The 27112-nt window shown below is 39.6% G+C and overlaps 5 protein-coding genes across 6 annotated transcripts; 2 read left to right on the top strand and 3 right to left on the bottom strand.

Moving 5' to 3' along the window:
* Positions 1-6739: 6739 nt before the first annotated feature.
* Positions 6740-13402, top strand: LOC133723595 (ATP-dependent RNA helicase DEAH12, chloroplastic-like). The gene is made up of 4 exons (XM_062150479.1): positions 6740-6920; positions 7066-7935; positions 8268-11391; positions 11999-13402. The coding sequence occupies exons 2-4, from the start codon at positions 7093-7095 to the stop codon at positions 13210-13212; spliced, it is 5181 nt and encodes a 1726-aa protein (XP_062006463.1). The 5' UTR covers positions 6740-6920; positions 7066-7092; the 3' UTR covers positions 13213-13402.
* Positions 13403-13633: 231 nt separating this feature from the next.
* LOC133724539 (uncharacterized) lies at positions 13634-14206 on the bottom strand. Its single transcript, XM_062151298.1, has one exon. It carries the CDS (start codon positions 14204-14206, stop codon positions 13634-13636), a length of 573 nt encoding a protein of 190 aa, XP_062007282.1.
* Positions 14207-15156: 950 nt separating this feature from the next.
* Positions 15157-16642, bottom strand: LOC133738960 (uncharacterized). Its single transcript, XM_062166994.1, has 4 exons — positions 16344-16642; positions 16183-16257; positions 15861-15943; positions 15157-15634 (listed from the first exon to the last, which is right to left on the bottom strand). The coding sequence occupies exons 1-4, from the start codon at positions 16520-16522 to the stop codon at positions 15369-15371; spliced, it is 603 nt and encodes a 200-aa protein (XP_062022978.1). The 5' UTR covers positions 16523-16642; the 3' UTR covers positions 15157-15368.
* A 4469-nt stretch (positions 16643-21111) lies between these two features.
* On the bottom strand, positions 21112-22499 carry LOC133737659 (uncharacterized). Of its 2 annotated transcripts, none has more exons than XM_062165967.1 (5): positions 22163-22499; positions 21990-22052; positions 21801-21880; positions 21508-21710; positions 21112-21413 (listed from the first exon to the last, which is right to left on the bottom strand). In XM_062165967.1, the coding sequence occupies exons 1-5, from the start codon at positions 22369-22371 to the stop codon at positions 21285-21287; spliced, it is 684 nt and encodes a 227-aa protein (XP_062021951.1). In that variant the 5' UTR covers positions 22372-22499; the 3' UTR covers positions 21112-21284. The 2 variants fall into 2 exon arrangements, with proteins under 2 accessions (XP_062021951.1, XP_062021355.1); XM_062165371.1 differs by having other exon boundaries at positions 21801-21883; positions 22163-22491.
* Positions 22500-24807: 2308 nt separating this feature from the next.
* LOC133723593 (RING-H2 finger protein ATL52-like) lies at positions 24808-26695 on the top strand. Its single transcript, XM_062150464.1, has one exon. The coding sequence runs from the start codon at positions 25081-25083 to the stop codon at positions 26371-26373; it is 1293 nt and encodes a 430-aa protein (XP_062006448.1). The 5' UTR covers positions 24808-25080; the 3' UTR covers positions 26374-26695.
* Positions 26696-27112: the final 417 nt, after the last annotated feature.

The raw sequence follows: 27112 nt of genomic DNA, 5'->3' as shown, positions 1-27112 counted from the left end.
TTTGTATTTTTGATAGAAATATGTCAGAATTATATTGAAGTTTCAGCAAACAGTATAAAAATGACAAACAAACACTTAAGGGGTCATCAGAAAGAGTCATTTCTCAATACCAAAACTTATTCTATTGAACAAGTTCCCAGCACCCCTAGTACACCCCTAGAGACTAAGAAAAACTAGTACCCTGACGTAGAATAGACTTAATCAATAGAGTATCTAATTTCTTTGTGACCAAGAAAAGTAAACTAAGCAATAATATGAGAAGAAGGTTAAACCTCACCCTCCTTCCCCTCAACCAAAGCATCTGCCTTTTTAGCAGCTACCTCCTCTATCAGAAAAGATTCCTCATCCATGTTTGTCACCTCAATCTTATAAGCCTCATTTGTATATTTTGGAGCAGTCTTCCATTTTTTTTTTATCATTTCACTTTTATCTCTTGAGCCAATTCACGAGCAATCTTAGTCTTATTCTTACTCCATTTCGGGTGACCAAGTTTCTTCTTTTTTGGAGAGATAAGTAGCTTTCCATTCTTCTGTTTTAAAGCAACACTCAAGTCTTCCTCAACCTGTAGTGAAGGGGCTGGCAAAACTAGGTACCTTTTACTAACCCTAGCACTATCATCCTCAACCTTCGCTTATAACCAGACAATCTAGCCTCCACCACAACCTGGCACCATAGTTTCCACATCAGCTTGAGCTGATATTACTGCCAATAAGGCAATTCTAGTGGCATAGATGGCGGAGCCACCAGATTTTTTGGAAGACCAGCAGCTCTAAGACTAGATTGAATTCGGTTTGAAAACAAAGACCTTCCCAAAATCTTAGAGCCTCCCAAAATTGAGGAGCTAACTCCCAGCTTTTTGGAGCTGCCCCACCCCTACAAAGGATTCTCACTCAAACCTTTGGAGCTGCCCCCCAAAGTTGAACCACATCCAAACGTCTTGGAGCCGCCCTACAACAAGGATTCACCCAATCGTTGGGCTCTCAGTGACGCATTAGCCCCTGGAGTCTATTTGGCTCCCCGCGCCCCTTGAATTCTTAGCGTGTTCTTGCCTCTATATATGCAACACATAGACTTCTTTCCCATGCAAACCCCTCCTAAACCTTACAATCAAGGAGGTAGAGAATAAGTGAGGTTTGCCAGCATCGCTACCGGCAACTGCGCAGCAAACTCCTCTTTTTCCTTTAGAAGCATCTTATCACACCCACTTACTTCATGCACAAACAAACCACACCCCCGACAAAAACCCTTAATCCGATCAAAAACAAACTTCAATTTCAGCTCCATCTCCGGCATGAACAAGAACACTTTTCAAACCCTAATTCGTCATCGGGTATCAATCTCAAGCGTTATCCTTTGTCCCTCCTCTTTGCGATTCAAAGCAGTCTAATCAAATTGGATAACCTTTCCATTGAAGATCCAACCAAGAAAATGGCCACCAGATTGCACAGAACCTTTGCCGACCACGAACCGAGACCTAAGTCTCCATCAATCTCAGAGGGACCGCATCCACAACACCAACCCCATCGTATTCCCCAAAACCACCATTGTGTTTCTTGTAATACCATGGACCTCCATGAAAGATCCGATTTCTCTTCGATTCCCTTACGAATTGGAAAACATACCTGTCTCCCACATCATAAATAGAAAGCTTCGATTTCACCCTCCAAATTGTTGCAATAGTACTTTTGAATTCAGGAAATTTGGATTTTGGGTCAAGAAGACGACCCACAAGATATGAATGGTTGTCTTGCAGAGCTGCCGCTTCTCTTGCACCAAAATTGATGCGGGCGGAGTCCGATAGTTGGAATGCGGCAGTGAGACTAGCTATGATATCAGCCATGGAGATTTGCTTCTCGAACAAGAAAATCAACAAAAAAAACTCTAGCAGAGGAGACGGCTAAGTCAGAGATATTTTGGAATGAAAGAAATGTATTTTTCTAAACATATTTACCTTTTCGGATACATCTATACTTTTTTTTTTTTGAGAGTAATAGTCAATCACTTTATTAATGATAATAATAAAAAAGATTACAACTGAAAAATGTAGAAACTACATCATAATAACAAATAGTAAAAATAATACTAGATGCAACAAGGCATCTGAAATCAAACATAAAGAGAATAGTAGGATATGCTAAAAAGCATTTGATGAGGCACCGGGTAGATCCCGAGCTATGTAAAACGGTACCAATAGTGTGGTGTTGTGAAATTTTAATTAAAACTCGCAAGCGCACGAATCGTCGTTAGTATAGTGTGCAAGTACGAGGTTGTTCCAATTGAGGATTGATAATCAATTTAAATCCTAACCTAATTAATCCAAACACAAAAACACATAAACAATCAAACTAAATAAGATATGGTTTTAAGGTTTTCGACTAAACAAATAATGTGAAAATTAAAGAAAGAAAGAAAGAAACAAATAATGATAAAACCTAGGGTTTCAGAATCAACCACTAACAATCCTATTTATGTTTCAATGCATTTAATAGATTATTTTGTTTCTCTAGATGATAATTCCTGTATCTAAATCCTTCTCAGGTACTCTAGACCATAGTTTTCCTTAAGTACCGTATGATGCTCTCCCTCTCGGGTAAAGATCTTATATCCTAACGATGCAGTTTATCCTTCTCAGGTATAAATTTAACATGCAAGACTCATTACGCTTTAGAAAACAAGAGAATCAAGCAAACCATTAGTCTTTCTCAAGTAATAATGTAATTTACCACACTTAATCACAAGAAGCTAATCAAATTATATTGCATCTCTGCTTCAAATTTGTCTTCCAATTACTATATGCAAATCCCTAAGGTGATCAATCAAAGAACTTAAACATAAAGCATAAATTCAAATAGTGATTAAGCATTCATCATAAAGAAACTATAAATCCATCAATAAAACATCAAAGTACATAAACAATCATGATAGAGCATCATCCTAACCCTAGAAAAAGTTTAGCAAAAGATAACTAAGTAAAACATAGGAAAAACATAAAAAGAATGGAAGGGGAAAAGAAAGGAAAGATGGATGAGTCGTCTCCGCTCCTTAGGCATCTTCAATGTGCTCCGAGACTCTCCTTTCATGTAAAATTCGTGCTCCCTTATAATGGGAAGATTTCTGCTCATCTTTGGCTTCATGTTTCCTTGTAAAACTTGGGTTTAGATTCATTTCTTCATTTGGAATGGGAAAACCTTGAAATATCTCTTGTAGAAGTAGGAATAAGTTCATCATTGAATACTCATCTGAATTAACTTCCTTAAAACATTAGGATTGACCATCTTGTGCCATGGAACTTGAGTTCTCCACGAATGTTTGTAAATTTCCGAGCAGGTTTCCTGACTGACCTATCTTCAGTACTCAAACAATCATAACTTTCTCCTGAAGTATCGAAATCAAGATCCGTAAAATTCTACAGAAAGTAGACATCTGTAGCTTTCCATGAATATAAGGCTCATTGTTTGATTCGATCTAGGTAACTCCCAGTAATTCAGCGAAGTTGGGTGTTCTACACAGACAGATTCTGGGACCTGGGCGTCTTTCAATCATAGTTAGCTCATTTTAGCTTCTTTTCTTCTCTTTATGTAACAAACCTACAAGAACACTAAAAGATTTAAATGAATCATAAATAAGGAGAACTAAACATAAATGTCAATATTAAGAGGCATAGAAATATAGGATAATATGAGCACATCATGTGGTCAACCATACTTCCACGCACAAATATGCGTCGAATAGAGGGTAACCTTCTATCAAGGTAACCAGCGGTAGTGTGACCGACCTTGCCCACTCCACGAAGAAAAATACGTCGAGTAGAGAGCAATCTTCTACCTAAGTAGCCGAATTTCCAATTCCAAAGTGCAGCAAAACATAGGACCCATAAACAGTCTCCTAGGTCCCATATGCGTATTCCACTAGAAGCAGGTTCGCACCCCACTGTCAGAGCCTCTAACAGCAAGGCCCAAGCAATAGACAATCTTGAGCCAAAAGCCCAGGCCCGTAGAGAATTCATTTGGACACCCAAAAGTTTCCTGGGCACCTAAACAGAGCCTGGTCTCGACCTTCTCCACTGCAACGCCGTCTGCTGAAGAAGACCGATCCCACCCTCGTCACCATGACTCTAAACACCTTCACTGGCGCCGCCTTCCTTGGCGCGGATCCTGGTTCGATCCAAGACTGCGAAGTTGCTCCGCCACACCCAATCCCCTCTCAGATCGAAGGGGCTCTAACTAGACGAGCCTGACCCCGACAAGCCCCGTCCTAGCAACTTCTTGCCACCACGATGGTCAAACTTGAGTTCCTCGCCGAACGACCTCGTCGCCATCCCAAACCAGAAAGGGAACGCAACCTCTTCCCCCCTTTGACGAGAAGCACCACAAGCAGATAGAATCTGATGAAAGGGAGTCATCACCGGCAGGATTGCTAGCCTTGGTTTGTTAGGAGGCACGATATAGGTCGTGCACAAAGGATTCAACGCCGAAATCGGTGCCGGACAGTTGCTCCATCGATGATGGAGTAAGGTACAGAGAGGCCAAGAGCGGCGCTCTCCCAATCCTAGCAGAGCGCTAGGTATTTTCATAGGCGTGGTTTTAAATGAATAAAGTGGATACATCTATACTTGATTCTTATTTAAGCGTAATTCAAGTGAGTATATTGATGTGTTGTTTATTTAAAATTTATGGTAAAAAATCTATGGTATAAAACTAGGGTTCTTGACCAAATACCCAAATTTGGCTCAACAGGAACCCACTTACTCCATTAAAAGATTTATGTGCCCACTTACTCCATTTAGGTGCGAAATTACAATCTTATAATATACCGATTAATAAATTACAACTCTGCAACTTTGACACTAAAACCACATCTCTCTATTCCCCGATCCAAATCACAAACTCTGTCCTCTCTGTCCTCCCCTCTCTGATCTCTCCTCCTGGCGGAGTCAGAAGGTCCGATCCGAAATCCGGCGACTCACGCTGACATGAAGTACTCCCACGGCACGCAACTCACGTGCCTCTCCGTCTAGCAGGTCATCGCCAAAGCCGTCAAATTTGCTTCATTCCCGATCGATGTTTTTGTACCTTCAAAGGAGATAATTGCGAGTACCGTTTCAGTTTCAATTTGTTCGATAGTTGGTGTTGGTCTTGCAGTAAGGGGTTTGTGTCAAATCACATGTTAGTTGTAGGATAGGTTATTAGGTTTTGAAATATCGTTTGAATTTTACAAATTTTAGTTGCAGGTAATTTTCCTCTAATTGATTTATCAGAACCCGAATTGGGGTGTTTGGGTTAATTTGTTGGAATTTTTCTTTGCATTTTATTTAATAAATAGGGAGATGAAAAATCCATAACAGAAGTCAAGCCGGTGGAGAAACACTTCGAAGCAAATGAAATGGTGATTGATTGTGATTGATTCGGTTGAAAGTCAAAAGTTAAGAAGGTGAAGTTCAGTCCTGACAATGAAACCTTTTACTTTGTGGCTTGAAACTCTAAATTTTGTTTTTTATTCTTTCCTTCTTTTTTTTCTTTTTGATGACATTTTTTATTCTTTCCTTGGTATCCTTTTTATTCTTATGTGAAACTGTAGTTTTCACTGGGAACTCTATATTTTTCCTTTTTATTGATTTTTATTGGGGGGCAATAAACATTTTATTAGGAGGCAATAAACATTTTATTGGGGGGCAATAAACTTTTTATTGAGTTATATTGGGGGGGGGGGGGGGGGGCAATAATATTCTCTGGTGAGCTATGAGATCTCCGACAACCTCTTTGGAGACATCCGGAGACCTTCGGTGAGGTTTCTGGCTACCGGCGACCATGACGGGAATCCCGTGATCGATGACCGGAGTCCCGCGACAAGTGATTGGAGTCCGGCCACCGGATTCCCGCGACCGGCCACCGGAGTCTGGTGAAGTCTTTGATGACTTCTCTCTCTCTAAATGATAAAGGAAGGAAGGGCAAAATTGACTAAAAAGTAAACAAAAAATAATAAAAAAAATACTTAATTGGGTATTAAGGCAAAAAATGTGTAATTTGTTGAGTAAATGGACAATCTTATTAGATGTTTGGGTAAGTGGGGTTAGTGTAGCTTAAAATTGGGTAAATGGACATTTTCCCATAAAACTATTAGATATTTAGATTTGATATTAAGAATATAAATTTAAAATTTAAAATTTTAAACATATCATAAATTATTGTACATATTTGGTTCAATTTTCCTTTAAAATTTTTAATAGTTGTGTATTAATGCTAGTTACTTTAATGTGATAATTCTTATATGGTCGACAATTAATTCGCGTGCAAGATGAAATGTATAACTATTGGATATATCCGTCCTAAGATATACTTATATGGTCATTTTATTTATTTATTTATTATTTTTTTTGACACCTTTCTTTCATATTGTTTGCGGTATTCTAAAGACTTTTCAGGTCAATAAATTAATTCGCTGGAGGTCTGGACGACCAACAAGGCATTGCAGTCATTCCCCTGACTACTTCTATAATTTAAATTTAATAAATAACACTAAACCAACCCAGCGTTTGAACGCAAATATTCTTATATAGTCCACAGTTAACTCACGCGTGCAAGACTTTTAATGCTGTGTCAATCTACTGTCCACAGTTACTTTTCGCACGCTATCCGAGATGGCTTTACCATAAAAACAATATAATTTCTAAATTCCCATGGATAATTCCAGACCTCTATCGGGGTGTATAAATTGTGAAAGAGGTAGGTGGCGTTGGTTCCTCGTGAAAAACAAAGAGAGAAAAGGAAGAGCCAAACTTGATTCTCAAGTCACAGAGACCCCTGGTTTGCCCCTGTAATCGTCAATAGCACGACAACGGAAAAAGCTGGGGTTTTGCTAGAGTAGACCCGGGAGGCTTTTGGAGTGACTAAGCCCCCTGCCCTCGTTGCGCGCCACGTAAGGTGATCACAGAGCACAAGAAGGAAAAAAAAAAAAACAAAAGCCTCAAAGCCCCAAGCTTTTTGAAAGTTGAAAACCCTCTGAAATTTTTCTGTGCCACCAATTTCTCACATTCCGCAGTTTTTTCTCTTTCTCTTGTCTTGCTAGGGTTTTGTTGATTTTCCGTTCGATGCCATGAAGGGATCAAACCCGTTCACCACGTTCCGGCAGCCGAAGCCGGCCGGAATTTCGCGGCCGCAGGCTGAGCAGCGACGATTTTATCCGCAACCAGGGTCCCACCCACGCGCCGCCGTTCCGCGACGGCCTTCGCCTCGAATTCAGCGGCCGAATTTCATCGTTTATCTTCTGTCCGACAAACAGGACCTCCCGCGGTCGGACATCGAGGCGGTGATCAACCAGTGCAGGGCGAAGCCGGAGAATTTCCGGGTGAGTCCGGAGAACAGCACAGTCGCGTCGATGTTCTACGCGCAGTGGTGCGACGCGCGCGAAGCGATCGTCTGGCTGTGGGAGTCGCGGCTGGACCGGGTTCACAATTTCATGCCCAAGCTCGACGCCAACGTCTCCGTGCCGTCGGATTGGGTGGAGCTGGACGACCGGCTGAGAGCCTTGTTCGCCGGCCGAATTAAGCAGTTAATCGTCGGCGACGAGGTGAAGAAGTGTGAAGCAAAGCGCCAAAATTTGGCCAGAGAGTACGACCGAGTTCGTAAGCTGGCCAAGAGGCCTCAGAGGAATTGGGAGGACTTACCGGAGAAGGAGAAGAGGTGCAGAGTTGAGCTTGAATTGGTTGAGAGTAGGATCAGAGAGTTCAGGTCTGCTATGAACTGTTTACTTGCTCATGTTGAAGGGAAAGAGTTGGAGGAGTATGGTGAAGAAGGCTTGAAGCTGTTTAAATTCCCCGAAATTCGGTATTGGAATCGAATTCAGAGGTTAATGATGAGGGAGTGTCGCCGACTCGATGAGGGATTGCCCATTTATGCTCATAGGCAGCAAATTCTTGAGCAGATTAATAATCAGCAGGTATAACCAGTTCTGTTTATCAACCATGTCTGTTTATTTGAAGGCTCAGTATTTCGTTTTTATTACTGTGTTTAAATGCCTGGTGAATGAGCCACATTAATAGCTTTGTTAAACCTCACATGAATTAATTTAATCATAGCCGATATGCTTTTATCCACTTCTATCAATGTGACACATTTTATGAATCTGCAAAGAAATGTAACTGGATCAATTGAGATAAGACTTATCGGTCTTGTAGGTTATTTATCTTTCAAGCACTAACCAACAGTTGTAGCTCACTTTTGAGCCGCTTCACTTTAGTAGGTATTGATGACTAAGTACAATTTTCACAGGTCATGGTGTTGATTGGAGAGACTGGTTCGGGGAAAAGTACACAATTGGTTCAGTTTCTTGCTGATTCTGGAATCGCTGCTGATAAGTCCATTGTATGCACTCAGCCTCGCAAGATTGCTGCCAATTCATTGGCAAAGAGAGTCAAAGAAGAAAGTAGTGGGTGTTACTATGGAGAAAACACAGTTACCAGTTATCAGACATCATCTGGACAGCAGTTGACTTCTAAGGTAACATATATGACAGACCACTGTTTACTGCAGTACTACATGAAAGATAGAAATATGACCATGATTTCTTGCATCATAGTTGATGAGGCTCATGAAAGGACCTTGAGTACAGATCTCCTTTTAGCATTGATCAAAGATTTACTGGGTCGAAGGTCTCAGTTACGGCTTATAATAATGTCTGCAACAGCTGATGCAGAAGTGCTTTCACATTATTTTTTCAATTGTAAAATCTTTCATGTAGTGGGGAGGAACTTTCCAGTTGATGTAAGATATGCTCCCTCTTTCACTGAAGGAACTGCCAGTAATGTTGCTTCTTATGTTTCTGATGTGATGAGGGTAGCAAGAGAGATCCACAAGAATGAGAAAGAAGGGACAATTCTTGCATTTTTGACTTCTCAGATGGAAGTCGAATGGGTCTGCGAGAAGTTTATAACACCTGGTGCAATTGCATTGCCATTGCATGGGAAACTTTCTTTTGAAGAACAATCTAATGTTTTTCAAAATGACCCTGGAAAAAGAAAAATTATATTCGCCACAAATCTGGCGGAGACATCCCTGACAATTCCTGGGGTAAAGTATGTGATCGATTCTGGCATGGTCAAAGAAAGCAAATTTGAACCTGGAAGTGGTATGAATGTTCTCAGAGTTTGCAGGATCAGCCAGAGTTCTGCTAAGCAAAGAACTGGGCGTGCTGGAAGAACGGAACCTGGAATATGTTATAGACTCTACTCGGAATATGATTTTCAGGCGATGCCTCCATGTCAGGAGCCCGAGATCCGTAGAGTTCATCTTGGTGTAGCAGTTCTGAGGATTCTGGCTTTGGGTGTCAAGAATTTAAAAGAGTTTGAATTCATTGATGCACCTTGTTCTGAAGCTATAGACATGGCAATGAGGAATCTTGTTCAGTTAGGAGCTGTTAAGCAAAACAATGATGTCTATGAACTAACTCCAGAGGGTCGCAACTTGGTTAAATTGGGGGTTGAGCCTAGGCTTGGTAAATTAATTCTTGGCTGCTATCACCATAACTTGCGTAAGGAGGGCCTTGTTCTTGCGGCTGTAATGGCAAATGCAAGTAGCATATTTTGCAGAGTTGGTAATGACGAGGAGAAACTTAGGTCAGACTGCTTCAAGGTGCAATTTTGCCATCGTGATGGTGACCTCTTTACCCTTCTATCAGTGTACAAGATATGGGAAGCTCTGCCTCGAGAGAGGAAAAACACATGGTGTTGGGAAAACAGCATAAATGCCAAAACTATGAGGAGATGCCAGGACACTGTATCGGAATTGGAGTCTTGCCTTAAACATGAGCTCAATATGATAATTTCTAGTAGCTGGCGTTGGAACGCACATGTTTCAAGTGGTTGTGATATATACTTGAAAAAGGTTATACTTTCTTCCCTGGCAGAAAATGTAGCAATGTTCTCAGGATATGATCAAGTTGGTTATGAGGTGGCATTAACTGGGCAGCATGTTCGGCTGCACCCTTCTTGTTCATTGTTGGTATTCGGCCAGAAACCTAGTTGGGTTGTTTTTGGTGAACTCCTCTCAAGTTCTAATCAGTATTTGGCCTGCGTCACTACCATTGATTTTAACTCTTTGTCTACCCTTGATCCCCCTCCTGTGTTTGATGTGTCCAAGATGGAAGGTCGAAAGTTGCAACTGAAAGTGTTGACTGGTTTTGGCAGTTGTTTGCTTAAAAGATTTTGTGGGAAGGGCAACAGTTATCTGCATCATCTTGTATCTCGCGTCAGGACAATTTGCAATGACGAACTTATCAGCATTAAAGTCGATTATTATCAGAATGAGATTATGGTGTTTGCTACCCCACATAACATGGATAGGGTTATAAACTTTGTATCCGATGCATTGGAGTGTGAAAAAAGATGGCTGCGTAATGAATGCTTGGAGAAATGCTTGTATCATGGTTCTGGTGGCTTGCCTCCTGTAGCATTGTTTGGGGCCGGTGCAGAGATCAAGCATCTGGAGCTTCATAAAAGGTGTTTGACTGTTGATGTATTTCATTCAAAACTGGATGACATGGATGATAAGGAGTTTCTTACTGAGCTTGAAGAGTCTGCCTCTGGTAGTATCTGTGGTCATCATAAGTTCCCCGGCACTGGGCAGGAAAATGTTGACAAAGGAAAGGGGGCCAGGTTGACATTTCTTACTCCTGATGCTGCTCAGAAAGCTGTTCAATTAAATGATTCTGAGTTTAATGGTTCTATACTGAAGGTTGTTCCTTCACAGGTTGGAGGTGATCATAAAGTCTATCCACTCCTTGCTGTTAGAGCTAAAATCTTATGGCCTCGCAGGCAGAGCCACGGGTTTGCAATTGTTAAATGTGACATGGATGATATTTACCCCATGCTTGCTGATTTTTCTAACCTTGTAGTTGGAGGAAGAAATATTCGTTGTCAGCCTAGCAAAAGATACACGGACTCTGTTGTGATTAGTGGACTAAACAAAGATCTTTCTGAGAAAGAAATCCTTGATGCGTTAAGGACTGCTACTAGTAGGACAATCCTGGATTTTTTTCTGGTGAGAGGGGATGCTGTAGAAAATCCGCCATGTGGTGCATGTGAAGAAGCACTGCTAAGAGAAATATCACCCTATATGCCTAAACGGTACTCCCATAGTAGCTGCAGTGTTCAGGTTTTCCAGCCTGAACCAAAGAATCATTTCATGAGAGCTTTGATAACATTTGATGGAAGATTACACTTGGAGGCAGCAAAGGCTTTAGAACAATTGGAAGGGAAAGTATTGCCCGGCTTCCTTCCATGGCAAAAGATGGAGTGTCAGCAGTTATTTCATAGCTCTCTGTCCTGCCCTGGCCCTGTTTATCGTGTAATAAAGAAGCAGCTAGATCCTTTACTTGAAAGTTTTACGCATCTAAAAGGTACTCCTCGTGATCTTGTTGCATTCTCTTTTCCAATTTATGAATTTTTTTTTTCTAGATAATCATTTGTGGATTCTTCTGGTTCTGCTTTTCATTCTTTTGTATTTAATCAAGTCTTTTTCGCATGTTGTTGGGCTTTCAGGAATAGTTACATCTTTGGTTGTCTTGTAAATCACTTTTTTACAATATAATACCTATTCTGTAGATTCATTATTGAAGCTGTTTTGGAGAATTTGGTTCTATAACTAGGTATCTCACTTTCTCAGTAGTAGAACAGTTATGCTTTTGGGATTTCTTTCGACTGAAGTTTTCTCCGTCTTTCTTCTTATAGCAAATTGAGGCAAAAGTGGTTTCTGATTGAATCTCAGAGGCATCCTTATTGTTTGGTAGATCCAACATCCAAGTGCATGGCCTATTTCGGGTTCACTTGGAGCTTTGACAACCACTTTTCACAGTCTAATGCTCTCTTCACTATATTCAGAGAGTCCACTACACTGCCATTAGATTAAAACATGATTTTCTGTGCTTGACTGCCAATTAGACTATCAAATATAGTCACAAATAGGGTTTAAGATTGTTTGCATGGCTTAATTTTTCTCGTTTACAGGTGTAGAATGTAATCTGGAGGAGTATCCTAATGGTTCCTGCAGAGTTAAGATATCAGCCAATGCTACAAAAACGATTGCAGATCTGAGGAGACGTGTGGAGGAGCTGGTGAGGGGGAAGACTATAGACCACCCAAGCCTCACTGCAACTGTTTTGCAGCTTCTGTTTTCCAGAGATGGCACCAGTCTAATGTACTCGTTACAGCGAGAGACAGGAACATATATCATTTTTGACAGGCACAAACTCAATGTACAGGTCTTTGGTGAAGCACATAAAGTTGACATGGTCAAGCAGAAATTGGTTGAATCCCTTTTAAACCTGCATGAAAGCAAGGTGCTTGAGATCCGCCTTCAAGGTAATGCTTTACCTCCTGAGTTGATGAAAGAGGTTGTTAGAAGGTTTGGGCCAGACCTCCGGGGGCTCAAAGAGAAGGTACCAGGGGCTGATTTTACTCTAAATGTACGCCGTCAATCCATTCTCATCCACGGAAGCAAGGAGTTGAAGCAAAAAGTTGAAGAGATTATTGATGAGACTGCACATATGGCTGGTAGTTTGACTAAGAGGATAAATAGGGAAGCTGATTGTCCAATCTGCTTGTGTGATGTTGAAGACGGTTACCGGCTTGAGGACTGTGGTCACTTGTTTTGTCGTTCATGTTTGGTGGAGCAGTGCGAGTCTGCAATCAATAATCATGATAGCTTTCCATTATGCTGCACTCATGAGGGTTGCAGGTCTCCAATTTTGATCACGGATCTCAGATCTCTTTTATCAATTGAGAAGCTGGAAGATCTCTTTAGGGCTTCGGTGGGGTCATATGTTGCTTCAAGTTGTGGCACCTACAGGTTTTGCCCATCTCCCGACTGTGCTTCAGTCTATCAGGTAGCGGCTCCTGGAACAGAAGGTGAACCATTTGTTTGTGGTGCATGTTATGCGGAGACGTGTACCATGTGCCATTTAGAACATCATCCTTACATGTCATGCAAGCAGTACAAGAATTTCAAGGAAGATCCGGATTCTTCATTGAAGGAGTGGTGCAAAGGAAAAGAACATGTGAAGAGCTGCCCGGTTTGCAGATATACAATTGAGAAGATAGATGGGTGCAACCATATAGAATGTCGGTGCGGGAAGCATATTTGCTGGGTTTGTTTGGCCTATTATGGAAGCAGCGATGAATGTTATGGCCACTTGAGAAGTGTTCACCTGGCAATCATTTGAATAACGGCTAGCTTATATTGTCGATGTAAAAGTAGAAAAATATAATATAGGTAATACACAGCATATATGTAGTTATAGTATTCTGCTTCTGTACAGTGCTTGTACTCGAGAGTGAATGCTAGCTAAGTTTATGTCCTTTTCCATCCAATTTGGATTTAAAGTATATGAAGCTCAGTTTCAGTGATCCAAATTATCTGGCAAAATCCCATGAGTTGCATATACATAAGCATGGAAAAGTCGAAATCTCGGTCTACTCGATTGTTCTTCATTACATGCTGATTGCAAAATTGCAGAATATGCTTGCAGTTTCAGAAAGCTTGAGCCTTTCTATTACAGAATACTATCACATATATACACCTCTTTTTACTACCTTTACAAAAACCACAGTTAGGAACTTATGATGACTCTGAAATGAAATTTTTCAATACAAGTATCTGCTGCCAAATGCAAACCCAACACCAGCAATCCCCAAACAAAGTGCCAAAGCTACAATCCAAGTCTCACAGCCACAGCATTCCTGATGTTCTTGTTCTGCCAGTTGTGAATGCAGCTTCGAAACTTTTAGCTCAAGCAACCTCACCCATTGCCGGTAAGCAAAAAGCTCTTTCGCCTCAGCGAGCAGAGCATTGGAAAGACATTCCTTTTCCTTTGCCAACTTCTCAGCCTTCTTCTCTGCCTCCCTCGCTCTTGTTTGCGAAAGCCTCAAGGCTTTCAAGAGCTCCAGCTTCCCATAATTCTGATCGCCGTCTCCTCTATACATGTCGATTAACTCGTGGCTGTTTTCGTGATCTTCTCGGGCCATCATGCTGCAAATTCTGTTCATGGATGACACAACAGTCTTGTCTGCAGAACCTGTGAAGACTTTCATGGGTGGAGGAAGATCACAATTCTGTATAAGGTCCAAACCAGCAGACTTGGATAGACCCTGAAACATTTCATTCCCATCCACAGCTTTAAGATTCATCTTTGCGTTATTTGAAATCCACCCAGCCATTGATGCGGGATTCATATCATTCATATGCTTAGAAACCCCAAGTGGGTTTTGATCAGACCAAAAAATGGCCAAATGGGTTTGATCAGAAGTTGCTAAAAAACAATACAGAAGGTACAATTTGAGGTGCGGAAGGTTATTAAAAAAAAAAAAAAAGGTTGGTGATGGTGGTGGGGTGGTTGGGGCAACAGAGAGTGATGGTACCGCAAGAAACGGGGTCTTGGGATTTTACACAAGTTTAGGGGGATTGAAATTGTCTATGAATTGTAGAGAAGTTGCTTTTAGTTGAAGAGGAATTCCTTGCTTGATTGCTTAGACAACCATACGTAACAGAATTAACAAATAGCTATGGTGGGAGAGATTCCCCCACCTAAGAATCTGACGTCTCCACCTTTGTTCTTAACTCTTAGAGTTATGAGGAGTTTAATACATATATTAGGGAAAAGATTAGGTTTTAATGGACCATAAAATACTAGTCAATCATCACTGTCAATGCTTTAATGGGGAGGATGATCCTCATATCCTCTTATTAAATATCCCTCCTTTTCTCTCCTCACAATTTTAATTCCATTTTAACAGAATCCACTAGTCATTTCTTTATTGAGAAATTTTTGTTTAAAGGGGAGACATTGAATCAAGAAAATTAATTTGTTGGGTCTTTGTTAAAGGAGAGCTTGAATGAATGAGATTTAAGACAGATAAGAGAAAAGGAGATTGTTGGATGGATGGCAATTGTTGGATCACATTCGTTTGCCAATACCATGAGCATCCATTTATCCCTTGCACTAATATAAATCTTGTAATTTTTGTATTATTTATGTCTTAACGAAGATATGACATTTTAAATAAATAACTATTACTAACACTTCTGAAAAATCATGCTACAGTGCTACACTCGTCTTTTACTTTTTTATGAGTTATAAAAATAATAACATTGCATAAAAAGAACGATCTGAAGAGAAATATGTCTAAAGTAGCACGTAATTGGCAGGCCATGAGCCTTTGTCCGACTACAATTCGCAAATATTTGATCACTGGCTTCAGTGACACAGTAGGAGAAAAATTTGAGAGAATACAAGGCAGAATAGGCATGCCCCAATGGGTCAATTGAAGTCGCTCACTCTCTTTTCTTCTAATCTCTCTCGATTTATTAGTGAAGTGTCGTCTAAGGCTTCTTGTCTGAGCCATCAATTAGTGCCTCCTCCACCTCTTTCTCCACTTCCTTTACCTTGTGAATGATATCCTCAGCTAGCTTAGCTTTCTCCACTGCTTCTTCGGCCAAATGTTCAACTGACTCCACAGCTTTCTTAAGCTTAGCATCATCAGGTAGCTTGTCTGCTACTTGTTCAGACACCTTCTCTACTTCCTCAGCTAACTCTTCCACAACCTCTGTCACGGACTCCACTGTTTCCACTGCCACATCCACCTTGCCTAAAACACCAATTCCAATCAGATGATCAAGCTTTCTTTAGGCCGTTCATAAGTTGTAACAACTCACATCTCCACATAGTCAGATATATTGGCTAATTCCAACTTCTACGGGATTCAAGGACTTTGTGACTTATTATGTGGAGATGCGAGTGTTACATGTTAAACTAAAAACAAATTGAAATACTAAACCAATATATGTAAATCAATGAGAAGACTTAAAATGTACTTTTAAGGACTAGGAAGGGTCCCCCTTTGTGTCTAAAAGAAGGTACTAATATGCTTAACGTTAATCCCAGTATCCAATGTTTCCTGCATACAAGGTAAACAGCACAGTTTCACTGAGAAGTACTAGGCAGATACTTGAGCTAATTCATATATTGGCATTATGCAGGTCAGGGTATAGAACAATAGTCCAGCTAATTAATAATTAAGATCGATAATGTAACAACATATCATCATCTCATAAGAGAACAACTCTCGTCTAGGCCCACTATGATGTATAAGATTCAAGAATAATAAACTAAATAATATGCTGAAGAAAAAGTCACCAGGCAGAGAATGGGGATTTGGCCGGAACTTGATGAGGTTCTGGTTGAGAACTATCTGATGCATGAGACGTCGCCCTTCAATCCAGCCAAAATCTCACAGTTAGAGAAAGATTGATGAGATGAACATATACAATTAAGTAAATGGAGTGAAGCTAGCTTACTTTGAGATCAGTCTGTAATCATGGCTGGGTTTTCTTGGAACTTTGTTGAATGATGATGATCTTGGATGAGGAGTACTCTCATGGAGACACAGCAAATTAGTACCATGCAGGACTTGGGACTTGTGTTCTTGGCTTCTGAGGCTGGACATGTGAAGGTGGAAGCCATTGATGGTTGCCATGGATCAACTGGGAACTGGGATCTTTCTGAAAGCCAAACTGAAAAGGGATCTTTCTTTGCTAAACCAGGGTTCATAAAGGGACTGTTTACAACAGAGACAAAAATGTCTACTGTGATTTTGGACCTATATAAGTGGGAAGAATAAACGTGGAGAAATTAAACATAAAACACACATGTTGGTTTTACATCGATCACCTAACTACTGGACAAAGACTATCGATATCTTCTGAGTGATAACATGATAATCTGAATTCTGAAAGGCGCATTATTTAAAAGAATGAGTGTGGAACCCATTTGTGATTTGACTATTAAAGAACACGTAGAAAATTTTGCTTCAATCATAGAATTTCATTTTATCATTTTGTTCATGTCGTTGTTGTTATTCTTGTTTTTTCTTTTTTTTCTTTTCTGAAAATGAAAGATTAAAATGTAAAAATATCATTTAATGTTGTGAAGAGAAATATTATTTTTTCGTACATTAGTATTATTCTTTGATAACTTAAACACGATATGCGTGCATGACACGTACAGATACAAGGTAGAGATTTCTAGCTTTTCTACTGTCATTTCATTTGATTAACAACAAATATTACGGATCCATGTAACATTGCTCAAGTTACTTTGCATTCATCCCAACCCCTTCTAATTAACTATACTAAAACTCACCTCCCAATTTACCGTTCATTTGAACAATAACTCTCCTCATGTAAGAATCTTATTTAATACAAATTTTTTTTACAAAATTATGACCTAGCAGAGCTCTGCTAGGGTTTGTGAGAGGCCGCCTATGGGTTGGCGTTTCTATACCTCCCTCCATCTCCGATGGAGCAAATTTCCGGCCACAGTGTCACAGTTGGCGTGTACGGTCGAGGTCATACCCTCATTTTTTCCTTTTATCTCCCAGAAATCGATTTCCACCATCCGGGTTGAGCTGGTCGCCCTCTCTCTTCCTCTGATTGCCACGCGCAAGGGATTGAGCTTGTCCTCGGTTCGCTGCTCCATTGGATCGGTGGCTGCGGGTGATTGGAGTGTATGGGATCCAGGGCTTCTGCAGGCGACATGGCGGTCTGGTCTCGGCCCTAAGCCAAGTGGTGGAGTACCTGCTACGTTTCCGGTTCACCTGCGTTCGGATCGTGTTCTATTGGAACCCTTCTTCAAAGGTTGGCAGCAGGGGTGGCGGTGCTCTCTGTCTGATCTGCGAATGTGGACGGACGGGTGGAAGCGCATCTATGAGATGGCGACGGAGAGAACTCGTGGGGAGGAAGCTGATCCTCCTGAGGCTTTTTCACTTGAAGTCTACGAGTCTTCTCGAATAGGGGCCGTTGATACTTGGCTAGAGTGTCGAGGTGATGTCCTTGCGGCGGCGGCTGATGCGTCAACGTGGTGTTGGTGCGAGGGTGACGGCAAGCACAGAGATTTTGCTGAATTGGCTGCTAGGGTTCATTTTGCTTGGGCTTGGGTTTGGATCTGTTTTTCAGATTTGGGCTTGGGTCTGTTTGGGTGGTCTATGGCAGTGATATTTGGGCTCTCTAAGGCTTGGATCTGGATTTGGGATCCCGACGGTTTTTCTATAAAAACTTGGGATCCAGGATGGCTTCTGTTTTGGTACCTAAATTGTTATTTTGCTTGGGATCAATACCTGCGAGGAACTGTAGTTATTGGTCTGAGGTTGTCAGCGAGTCTACTGATGGATTATGCGGAAAAATTTAATTGTCAGTTTCTTATTAGTTTACTCACCTCTGAGCTTCACTCAATAGGTGGAGTGGTATTGCGTTTAGCGGTGTCTCTTTCTGACGGCCCCACAGGGGCGGGTCACTGTGTAATATTGCTTTTTCCATATTGAATAAAAACGTCTGACCTCCTTCAACTAAAAAAAAAAAAAACAATAACTCTCCTTTTGAATAGAGCCTTTACATTTTTGCCTTCACTGTTTCTCCTGTGCTTTTCCGGATTTGTCCTCACATTCTGCTGCTTCATAAATCCTTACACATATACAACTCAGCTACACTTGTAGACTTTAGCTCTCTTAAATATTGCCAAAATCCAGTGCTTCCCTGCTTCATCAATATAAGCTTCTCACTCAGGATCAATGTAGGCTTCTCACCCAGAATACGATAGCTGGGGAACAGAAGATGAGGGGGACGGGAAAGCTCTTAGGTAATTCCTTTTATGCCCAGATTGATTCTTTGCCAAAATTTTGTTATTTGTCCTCAATTTTTATTTTATTAGTTCTGATATTCAAACTTTATCTCAATTGTTCAACTTTGTATGTGAGTTTTGATATTCACTACAGTTCCACTGTAGTGACCCTCTGCAAGTCCTTCCGCTACATCTTCTATTGGTCTTTCTTCATTCCTATTCGAAGGACCCTCTGCTTCAGTCTCCTTAGACCGCTGCATTGAAATTTTCAACTCTACTTTCTTTCCTGTCATTTGTTTTTGGCGGATGGTTTCTCCTCTCGCTGGTCTCTTAAGGTAAGCTTCTACAAGGGACTCTGGTTGGTCAGAGGTGCTAGTTTGCATGTACTCTAACTCTAGTAGAGGGTCTTTTCGCTAAATGGGGACTAGCGTTAGAGGATGATCAAGATCAGTGGCACTTCCTACACTATGTGATGACTTCTTTGGGATTATCCACGCCTAAACCTCCGAAGGGTAAGCTACATCGGTCGGCCGGTGCTTTCGATTGCAATGACAACCCGATTTTGTGTGTGTAGCTTGTGTGTTAAGTTTGTCGCTATATGACTGGTAAGATTTGTTATTGGTTCTGCGGAACTAGGCCATCAAGTAAATCGCATGTGTTTTCGAATCATGCATCAGTTTTCGAGTTGGAAAATATTTTAAAGTTTTTCATTCTTTTAATGAAATAGTTTAAGTACGTTTTCATACTGGGCAGCCCAAAATTATTTATTGATTTTAAACCTAGCCAGTGTGAAGCTTTTATTGGTGAGCGAGGACGAATGCTCACCCCTACAATAGTGTGGATGCAGGTACTATGTACTAGTACGGGACAATAGCAGACGGAACTGGGTGTACACATGCCCAATTACTTAATGCATACCTCCTATATTTTTTTGTTATCAAACTTCCATCTATACCCCTCCTCATTAATAAATAAATAAAAATAAAAACAAAGAAGAGTCCACAAAAATAAAATAAGAATTAAATGCTTTATATATCAAAATATTAATTAAATATTTTCTTATATGTTAAATGTTCTCCTCGTCTTCATAATACAATCGACGTCTCTTCAAGATCATAAATGAACGTCAATGACAGATATAATAATTGTAGCCAACATGAAGAATTAGCAAGAAAACAACCAAATTGGTTGGACGTATCAAAAAAAAAAAAACAAAAAAAACAAAATTGGTTGAAAGTCCATTGAACAACTCGAAAGTCCTTGTCTCCAAGGCATCGAACCCTCAGGCCTCAGCCGAGATTGTTCCTTCCTCGGCTTTCAATTGTTCGACGAAGTCAGAATCACGCACACTACATTTACTACATCTACAATTGCACACTTGGCCTCTTGGCCTTGTGCTGGCACGTCCCACAATCTATTCATCAAGAATGACGTTTGTTCCTTGATCTCTTGGCTATCCTGGCCGAGGTGATTTTCAGAGGCAACAATAGTCGACCTATTTTTTTCTTAAGTTTTTCTCATTTATTTATTTAATGAGGAGGGGCATAGATGGAAGTTTGATGAAAAAATGAGATAAAAAAATATTAGGGATGTGTTCTAAGTAATTGAGGGGGTGTATTTACAATTTCTCCTAAATATTAAGGAGAAATGTGTATTATTGAGAAGTTTTATATACACATCCCCAATTACTTAATGCACATCCCTTATATTTTTTTGTCATCAAACTTCCATCGATACCCCTCCTCATTAATAAATAAATAAAAACAAAAATAAAAAAGATTCTACAAAAATGAAATAAGAATTAAATGCTTTATATATCAAATTATTAATTAAATGTTCTTATAGGTTAAACTTTCTCTTCGTCTTCAAGATACAATCGACATTTCTTCAACATCATACGTGAACATCAATGACAAATGAAATAATTGAGTCCATATGAAGAATTAGCAAGCAACCAAATTGGTTGAAACATATCGAAAGAAGTTATAAAACCATCAAATATATCTTGGATACATGAATACATCATCATCAATCACTTCGCGCATTTGCAAAACAGCAACCATGAATCATTCTTTACCAATTTTAATATTGACTATGACTATCTAGATCATGATCAAGATATTGACATATATTGAATCTTTTAAAATCTTAGAGGATCGGTCTCTGCTACTCGAATCCTATAAGGGCTCGTTTTCCTTATGGATTCCGGAATGGGCGAAGCTGTAACCCAAACTCAAGCAGACTTATTTTTAGGCCGCAGGTATCGACCCGCTATGCTAAATCCTCTTAAGATATTGCCAAAAATACTTTTGGGCTCAAACAACAATAATATGCCCCATTTGTCTATAGTATTCAGATAACTATAATGGATCTGTTAGTTTAATTCTAAAAAGAAAATGGATTAGTTAAGTCTTATGGAAAATGAGAAACAGAGTTGCTGCAGTTTTACTCTATAGAAATGAATAATATTATATTCTTATTATAAAAAGAATGAAATAACCAATGAATTTAATTTTTACAAGCAATCATACAATATCCAACTCGATCCTTAATTTGTACAGCTACAGATGTACATCTGGATTTTATAAGGATGTTCATCTGCTTTCAAAAATCAATCCCAAAAATCATTCGATTTTCTTTTCTTCTACATTTCCTTGTTCACCACCATCGTCGTCGACTTTGGTCCCCTGATCTCCAGCTCCATGCATGGCCGACTCAAAGAAGTCTTCAACCTTATCTTCCGCTGCCTCAACCTGCACAAATTTTTCATACAAGACTTAGATAAATTATAAGGAGAGATATTATCTTATATAGTGCAATTTGGTATAAGTTTATTTCCAGACTGACATTCTCAATTAGCTTATCCACCATGTGAGCATCTTTGGCTGTTTCTTTAGCTATGGCTTCAACTGCTTCAACTGCCGCTTTAAGCTTTCCATCTTCAGGAAGTTTATCAGCTATTCCATCCGCCACCTCCTCCACTTTATGGGCCACCGTTTCGACCACCTCCGCCACTACTTCAACTGTGTTCATTACCATGTCCACCTTATCTACACAATCAAATAAATCAAATCTTAACTTTTGAGACATGAGGTAAATCATCCATAGCTGACAATAATGTAAGCTCTAAGTATAGTTACTTTTAATTATTTGCAAGGGCCCCCATTTGTGCCTCCAAAAGGGTATAACCACTGTCAATAACATCCCTATCATCCAGCCCCTCCTTTATTAAGAAATCACAGTGTTAATCATCAATACATAGTAATTGCAAAAGATAAAATATCAAGGAAATCATATAGGGAAATTTTAAGGTTTTGATTGGTAATTACCAAGAGTGTGAAGGTGCTCCAGAAGGAGTTGGAACTCCTGAAACATTGCATACAATCTTGTTCCTGCATCAAGAAAAATGAAGATGATAGTAATAAGTTTTTGCTCCAACCGTACCTCTCGAGAAATTATCTCATTAATTCATAAAGCTCAAGAAATTCAACAAGATACTTACATCTTGGCATCGCTTCTGCTAAGAGCACTACTCCTCTGGCCTATTGAGAGAGACAACAACGAAGGATTGGCTGTGAATCCCTGCTGAGGTTTTATTGCCGTTATAGAAAACAAATTCCGATGAACTCTCTGAGGAATTACAAGTACACGACTTCTCGAGCTCCAAAGATCGGTGGACGACGTGATTGTTGACATGGATTTTTCTTGCATCAGTTGCCTAATTTTTTTTTAAGAGATTTGTAAATGAGAAGCTTATGAAATGGATAGAAGCATATATATAGTCTGTCTGGGTTCAATAAGATCAAGACCAGTCAAGTTAAGAAAGTACAGGGAAATTCCTGTCCATGGCTCCAAACACATTATTGTAATCATTTAAGTTCATAATGGATTTGGTAAATGCATATGAAAGACGCATTTGTTTATTGACAAAAGACAAATGACTGGTTCTCTGCATTAGCGCCATGGTCAACTATGCAGTTCTTGGTCTATTTAAGGCTTTAAGCCAACGAGTTAAAACTTTATATTAGTATTTTCATTACTTATATTCCTTTGTCAAAGGTTGGAGTTGGATTAAATAAGACCATAGATATATATATATATATATATATATATATATATATATATATATATATATATATATATATATATATATTAATTACAAGTGCTTGGTTTAATCCTTAATTTAATAGAAGAACCAGCTAAGAGCTGACAGGGATGATAGTCTTGGTCTCTTGGAGACCTTAACATCCTAATTTTCTTCCTTTCGTTTGTTTTTGGTAGAAAGCAAACCCCATTTTCATCATATAAAGTTGGCAAAACCAATTTTTTCCAACTTGTCAAACACGTTTTTTTCTTATGCCTATCGCCACCCTGGTTGCTTTTTTACTATCTAATCTAGCACATTGAGTATAATAGAAGATAATTTCCATGACGACTGCAACCAACTAACTCAGTTGACATAAAAACAAGAGGTCTGGTGTTTAACTTCATGCTCATTACGTTTATTTAATTCAGTAAGTTAGTTCATTTTCACGCAAAAAAACAAAATTCAGTTAGTTCTCTGGTTAGCGTTGAGAGTGGGAATTGGGTACTAATTACAGGAACAAATGTAAATCACGGTTCACTATGAAATGCGATGGCAAAATATTGTATGACTAAAATCAGAGAGACATGTATAACGAGAAATTATTCTATGGTATTAGACTACCACGTGGCATTGACATATGGTAGTCTGGACCAATAATATTACTTGAATTTGGTAAGAACTTTGCAGGGAGTGAAACAAAAAATTAAATTAACAGACCAATTAGAAATAAGTACAAGTCATATGGACCAATGACAACAACTCGGACCACTACATGTACCAATGGTCCAGAACCATATAATAATTCTCCAACTTATACCTATTGTGTCAATTGGAAATAGTCTTTTGGTTCTTTTTCTTAATGAACATCTAGCATTTAACCGATTTAGTTGAATATATAATTTATTTTTTTTATTTTTTATTTTTGGAATGGTTTTTAAGATCTTTTGAAGTTTTGATCTAGACCAGGTTATATTTTGTGGCATCAATGCGGGTTGTTTACTAGATTATGCTCTTTCGGCGAAATCATGGTCCAGATTCAACAATTTATGTCTTGGATAAGACATGTTGCTTCATAACTTGAAGGATGGTACTGCTCCAAGGGCTTGACCAAAACTGTTTGGTCCAGAATGGGGTTAGCTGACCCATAAAGGAAGGCAAAAGTATTGGGCTCAGGCCCAACATGGTATGAGATAAACCAGAACAATTTCAGTTTGGGGCAGAGCCTCCCAAGAATTTCAAAATACCACCTACTCCGGCCTAACTACTAGCAACACCCCCACCTAGCCCTGCCCAACGAAACCACACACATCAAATTCTATAGAGATTTCTAGCAATGAATTAGATGAAAGTTGGTATCAGTACAAGGGTTTAGACAGTGAGACCTCTAAAAATTAGTTGACCTAATGTCCTAATCTTTTTCTTAAAAATAAAAATAAAAATAAATGATAACTTATTATCATATTAAACAATTATTATGGATAAAAATGGACATTTTTATTTTTTTAATCACATTAAAACTGAAAATATATAAACACTTACGTCTTCTGTACGTCGAACTTATAAAATCTCTTGCTTAATGTCATTATACTAATAGTTTTGCTCACATAAATGACAGTTTTAAGGAATTGTGAGGGAGGAGTGCATCTTGTAGTCACATGTATAACTTAAAACTGTTTATTTATTTTTATCCGTCAGATTTCTTTAATTCCTTAGAAACTATCTCTTAGATGAGGATACCTCAGTAAACTAAATAATATTAACAAAAATTGACTTTCTTAAAATAAAGCGCGTAGCTCTTTGTAATTAAAATTATCTCACAGCATAACCAAAATAAAAATCTTGATATAATTAAAATGTGAGAACAATATTCAAGTTCATTACTACTCATATGTGATTGCTTACCAAGAATTAAAGATACATTGCTCATTACTTCCCATTTAATATGAAAGGGACGATTCACCAACCTAGTCATTTCTCCAACCTCTCACTTCGCTTTGACCTATACTCCACAGTATACGCGCACCAATTACCCCGATCAAAGCTGATTGTTGACTATCCCACTGCCACCGAACCAAGAGCTGCCAAGCAACTCCCTCTCTCCCCCTTGAGAGTCTCTCTTCGAAAGCGAAATGCCTCAAGCAATCCACACCCAACTTATCTTCTTGTGGAAAATCTCACCCCTTATTGTCCACTAGCCTCAGTCTGCAACGCAGACCAAGGAATCTCCAAAACCAACAATCTTTCTTTCGCTTTCTCGTAAACAAGGTATGAAACTCCATCCATCTCCCCTGTTTTGATACATCTCTGTTCTTCTTCCTGCTCTGTTTTTCCCAATGGGGTTTTCTCAGAGAAAGCTCCTCCCAGGAAACATCTTTAACGATCCAGATGAAGCCATCTGTAAAACTAGTTGTGACCCGAATCTAAATAAACAAGGCTTGTGTGATAAACCTTGCTGCAAAATCTGCCCAAAAGTCTGTAAATTTTTTGTGGGTGATAATCTTCTACCACCAAATTTACCAGCTTTTCCTGAGCCACCACCTCTACTACCGCCGCCGCCGCTGCTGCCTGAGGTGGTTGAGACTAGACCAGACTATACTAGCCAGAAGCATCTGATCCAAACAAGTATGATAGTTGGGTCCTGTATGATCGGGGCTTCTCTTTTTCTCTGTATTGTTTTTGCAATTATGAGATACTATTCGAGGCGGAGAAATCCCAGAAGGAGAAGCTCGCCGATTCTGTTTGCTACGGCGGAAGATTTTCTTGATGAGGATCATGGGCCTGTGCTTGATCACCCCATTTGGTACATCCACTCTGTGGGTCTGTCTCAGGCTTTGATCGATTCCATTACAGTTTGTAAGTATAGAAAAGATGAGGGTTTGATTGAGGGGACGGATTGTTCTGTTTGCTTGAGTGAGTTTGAGGAAGATGAGAGTCTCAGGCTTTTGCCAAAGTGTAGTCATGCTTTTCACATCCCTTGTATTGATACATGGTTGAGATCACATAAGAATTGCCCTCTTTGCCGCGCTCCGATTGTTTGTGGTGCTGCTAGTGATCAAGTGGGTGTCCCGGATTCGATTGCGAGTGGTTCGGGTTCTGGGGAGAGCATTCGGGTGGAGAATTTGGAGAGTGTTGAAGGGATTGGAAGAGGGACTAGTGAGGTTGGAGGTACAGATGATGAGAATGTCAGTGCAATTTCTATTGATGGAAGGAGTGTTGAAAGTTCAAAGGTTTTGCCCAATTCTATTTTGGCTGAGGGAAGTTCTGATCCAAGAGCATTGAGCGATTTAGCGGATAATAGACGAGTGACTGAAGATGATGTACAACCAATGAGGAGGTCAGTGTCGGTGGATTCAGTGTCTGCTACAAGAATTTATAATGCTGTGGCCAATGCTATTCCAGAACAAGGAAGTTCGAATTCCCAATTAGTACTTGTAAAGAATCCAAAGTTGGGGATTGTTCCAAAGCAGGACAGTGCAAGTTCTAGCCTATCCAAGCATTGGAGAAGTTCTTCAAATGGTCTTTCTCTGCAGATGGTGCCAATGGCAATGAAAAGGCCTTTCCCCTCTGGCAGGAAGCTTTTCTCATCGAAACACAGAAGGACTCTTAGCTCAATCCTTCCCTTATGAAGATGGATGGCATTCTCAGTGGCCTCGTGTATACCTACATGATAAACTAAAAGCTCAACGGACTGAAGCTGGTTCTGTAATGAAGCTTATCTTGAAGGTTATGTTGTCAAAAATTCAAGTTTTCAGGTTCTCAAGGGTAAGAGAGAACTCATATAGACCACAACAAGTGTGGTCTGATGACTTCTTATGGTGAATTTACTTTTGTTTATTAAAGTAACAGTGTCTTGAAGAAAGTATGTCTGAAATCTTCCAAGACAATATTTACTTTCTATTACAAAATTTGTCCAAGTGCTAGTGATGCAATATAAACAAATTTTCAATATTTAGATTGTCTCTTTGGTTTTCTCTGCATATTAGTCCAATCTTCAATGCCTGATTTGATGTTCATGTCAATTGCCCTTGTGCATAACTCCATGACATTTTCCATTGCCAATGTATATATTCTTCGGAAGTCGAATTCCCTGTCAACACTTCTCTCCTACATACCCCATGGCATTCTGTGATCATTCTTTGATTGCTTCTTGTGTTCTTAGTTTTTGACATTCAAATCATACAGTCGAAGGAAGATGCTAACAGGCATCGGTGCTGATGCATACACTGGTTGGTTTTTAAGTTGTCAAGTGAGCTATATGCAATATAGCAAACTAGGCAATAGCTGCTTAAGGTATGGAGCAAGCAATCTACTATATAGCTTTCAATGGTATTTATGTCTGCAACAAGCACTTGTGGAAGCACTTGC

Source organism: Rosa rugosa, chromosome 1 (assembly GCF_958449725.1).
Source record: "Rosa rugosa chromosome 1, drRosRugo1.1, whole genome shotgun sequence".
Lineage (NCBI taxonomy): Eukaryota > Viridiplantae > Streptophyta > Magnoliopsida > Rosales > Rosaceae > Rosa > Rosa rugosa.
This window is presented reverse-complemented; position numbering and strand designations above follow the sequence as displayed.

Bases quoted from the DNA above. Each gene is read 5' to 3' on its own strand.
- LOC133724539 (XM_062151298.1), bottom strand. From the start codon at position 14,206: ATGGCTGGGTGGATTTCAAATAACGCAAAGATGAATCTTAAAGCTGTG.
- LOC133737659 (XM_062165371.1), bottom strand. From the start codon at position 22,371: ATGCAAGAAAAATCCATGTCAACAATCACGTCGTCCACCGATCTTTGG. The intron at 21,711-21,800 runs GTAACTATACTT...TTGATTGTGTAG, and splicing joins GCCCTTGCAAATAATTAAAA to ATAAGGTGGACATGGTAATG. The intron at 21,414-21,507 runs GTCAGTCTGGAA...AAATTTGTGCAG, and splicing joins TGGATAAGCTAATTGAGAAT to GTTGAGGCAGCGGAAGATAA.
- LOC133723593 (XM_062150464.1), top strand. From the start codon at position 25,081: ATGGGGTTTTCTCAGAGAAAGCTCCTCCCAGGAAACATCTTTAACGAT.
- LOC133723595 (XM_062150479.1), top strand. From the start codon at position 7,093: ATGAAGGGATCAAACCCGTTCACCACGTTCCGGCAGCCGAAGCCGGCC. The intron at 7,936-8,267 runs GTATAACCAGTT...CAATTTTCACAG, and splicing joins AGCAGATTAATAATCAGCAG to GTCATGGTGTTGATTGGAGA. The intron at 11,392-11,998 runs GTACTCCTCGTG...TCTCGTTTACAG, and splicing joins AAGTTTTACGCATCTAAAAG to GTGTAGAATGTAATCTGGAG.
- LOC133738960 (XM_062166994.1), bottom strand. From the start codon at position 16,522: ATGGCAACCATCAATGGCTTCCACCTTCACATGTCCAGCCTCAGAAGC. The intron at 16,258-16,343 runs GTAAGCTAGCTT...GCTGGATTGAAG, and splicing joins GATTACAGACTGATCTCAAA to GGCGACGTCTCATGCATCAG. The intron at 15,944-16,182 runs GTGACTTTTTCT...CCTTGTATGCAG, and splicing joins AAATCCCCATTCTCTGCCTG to GAAACATTGGATACTGGGAT.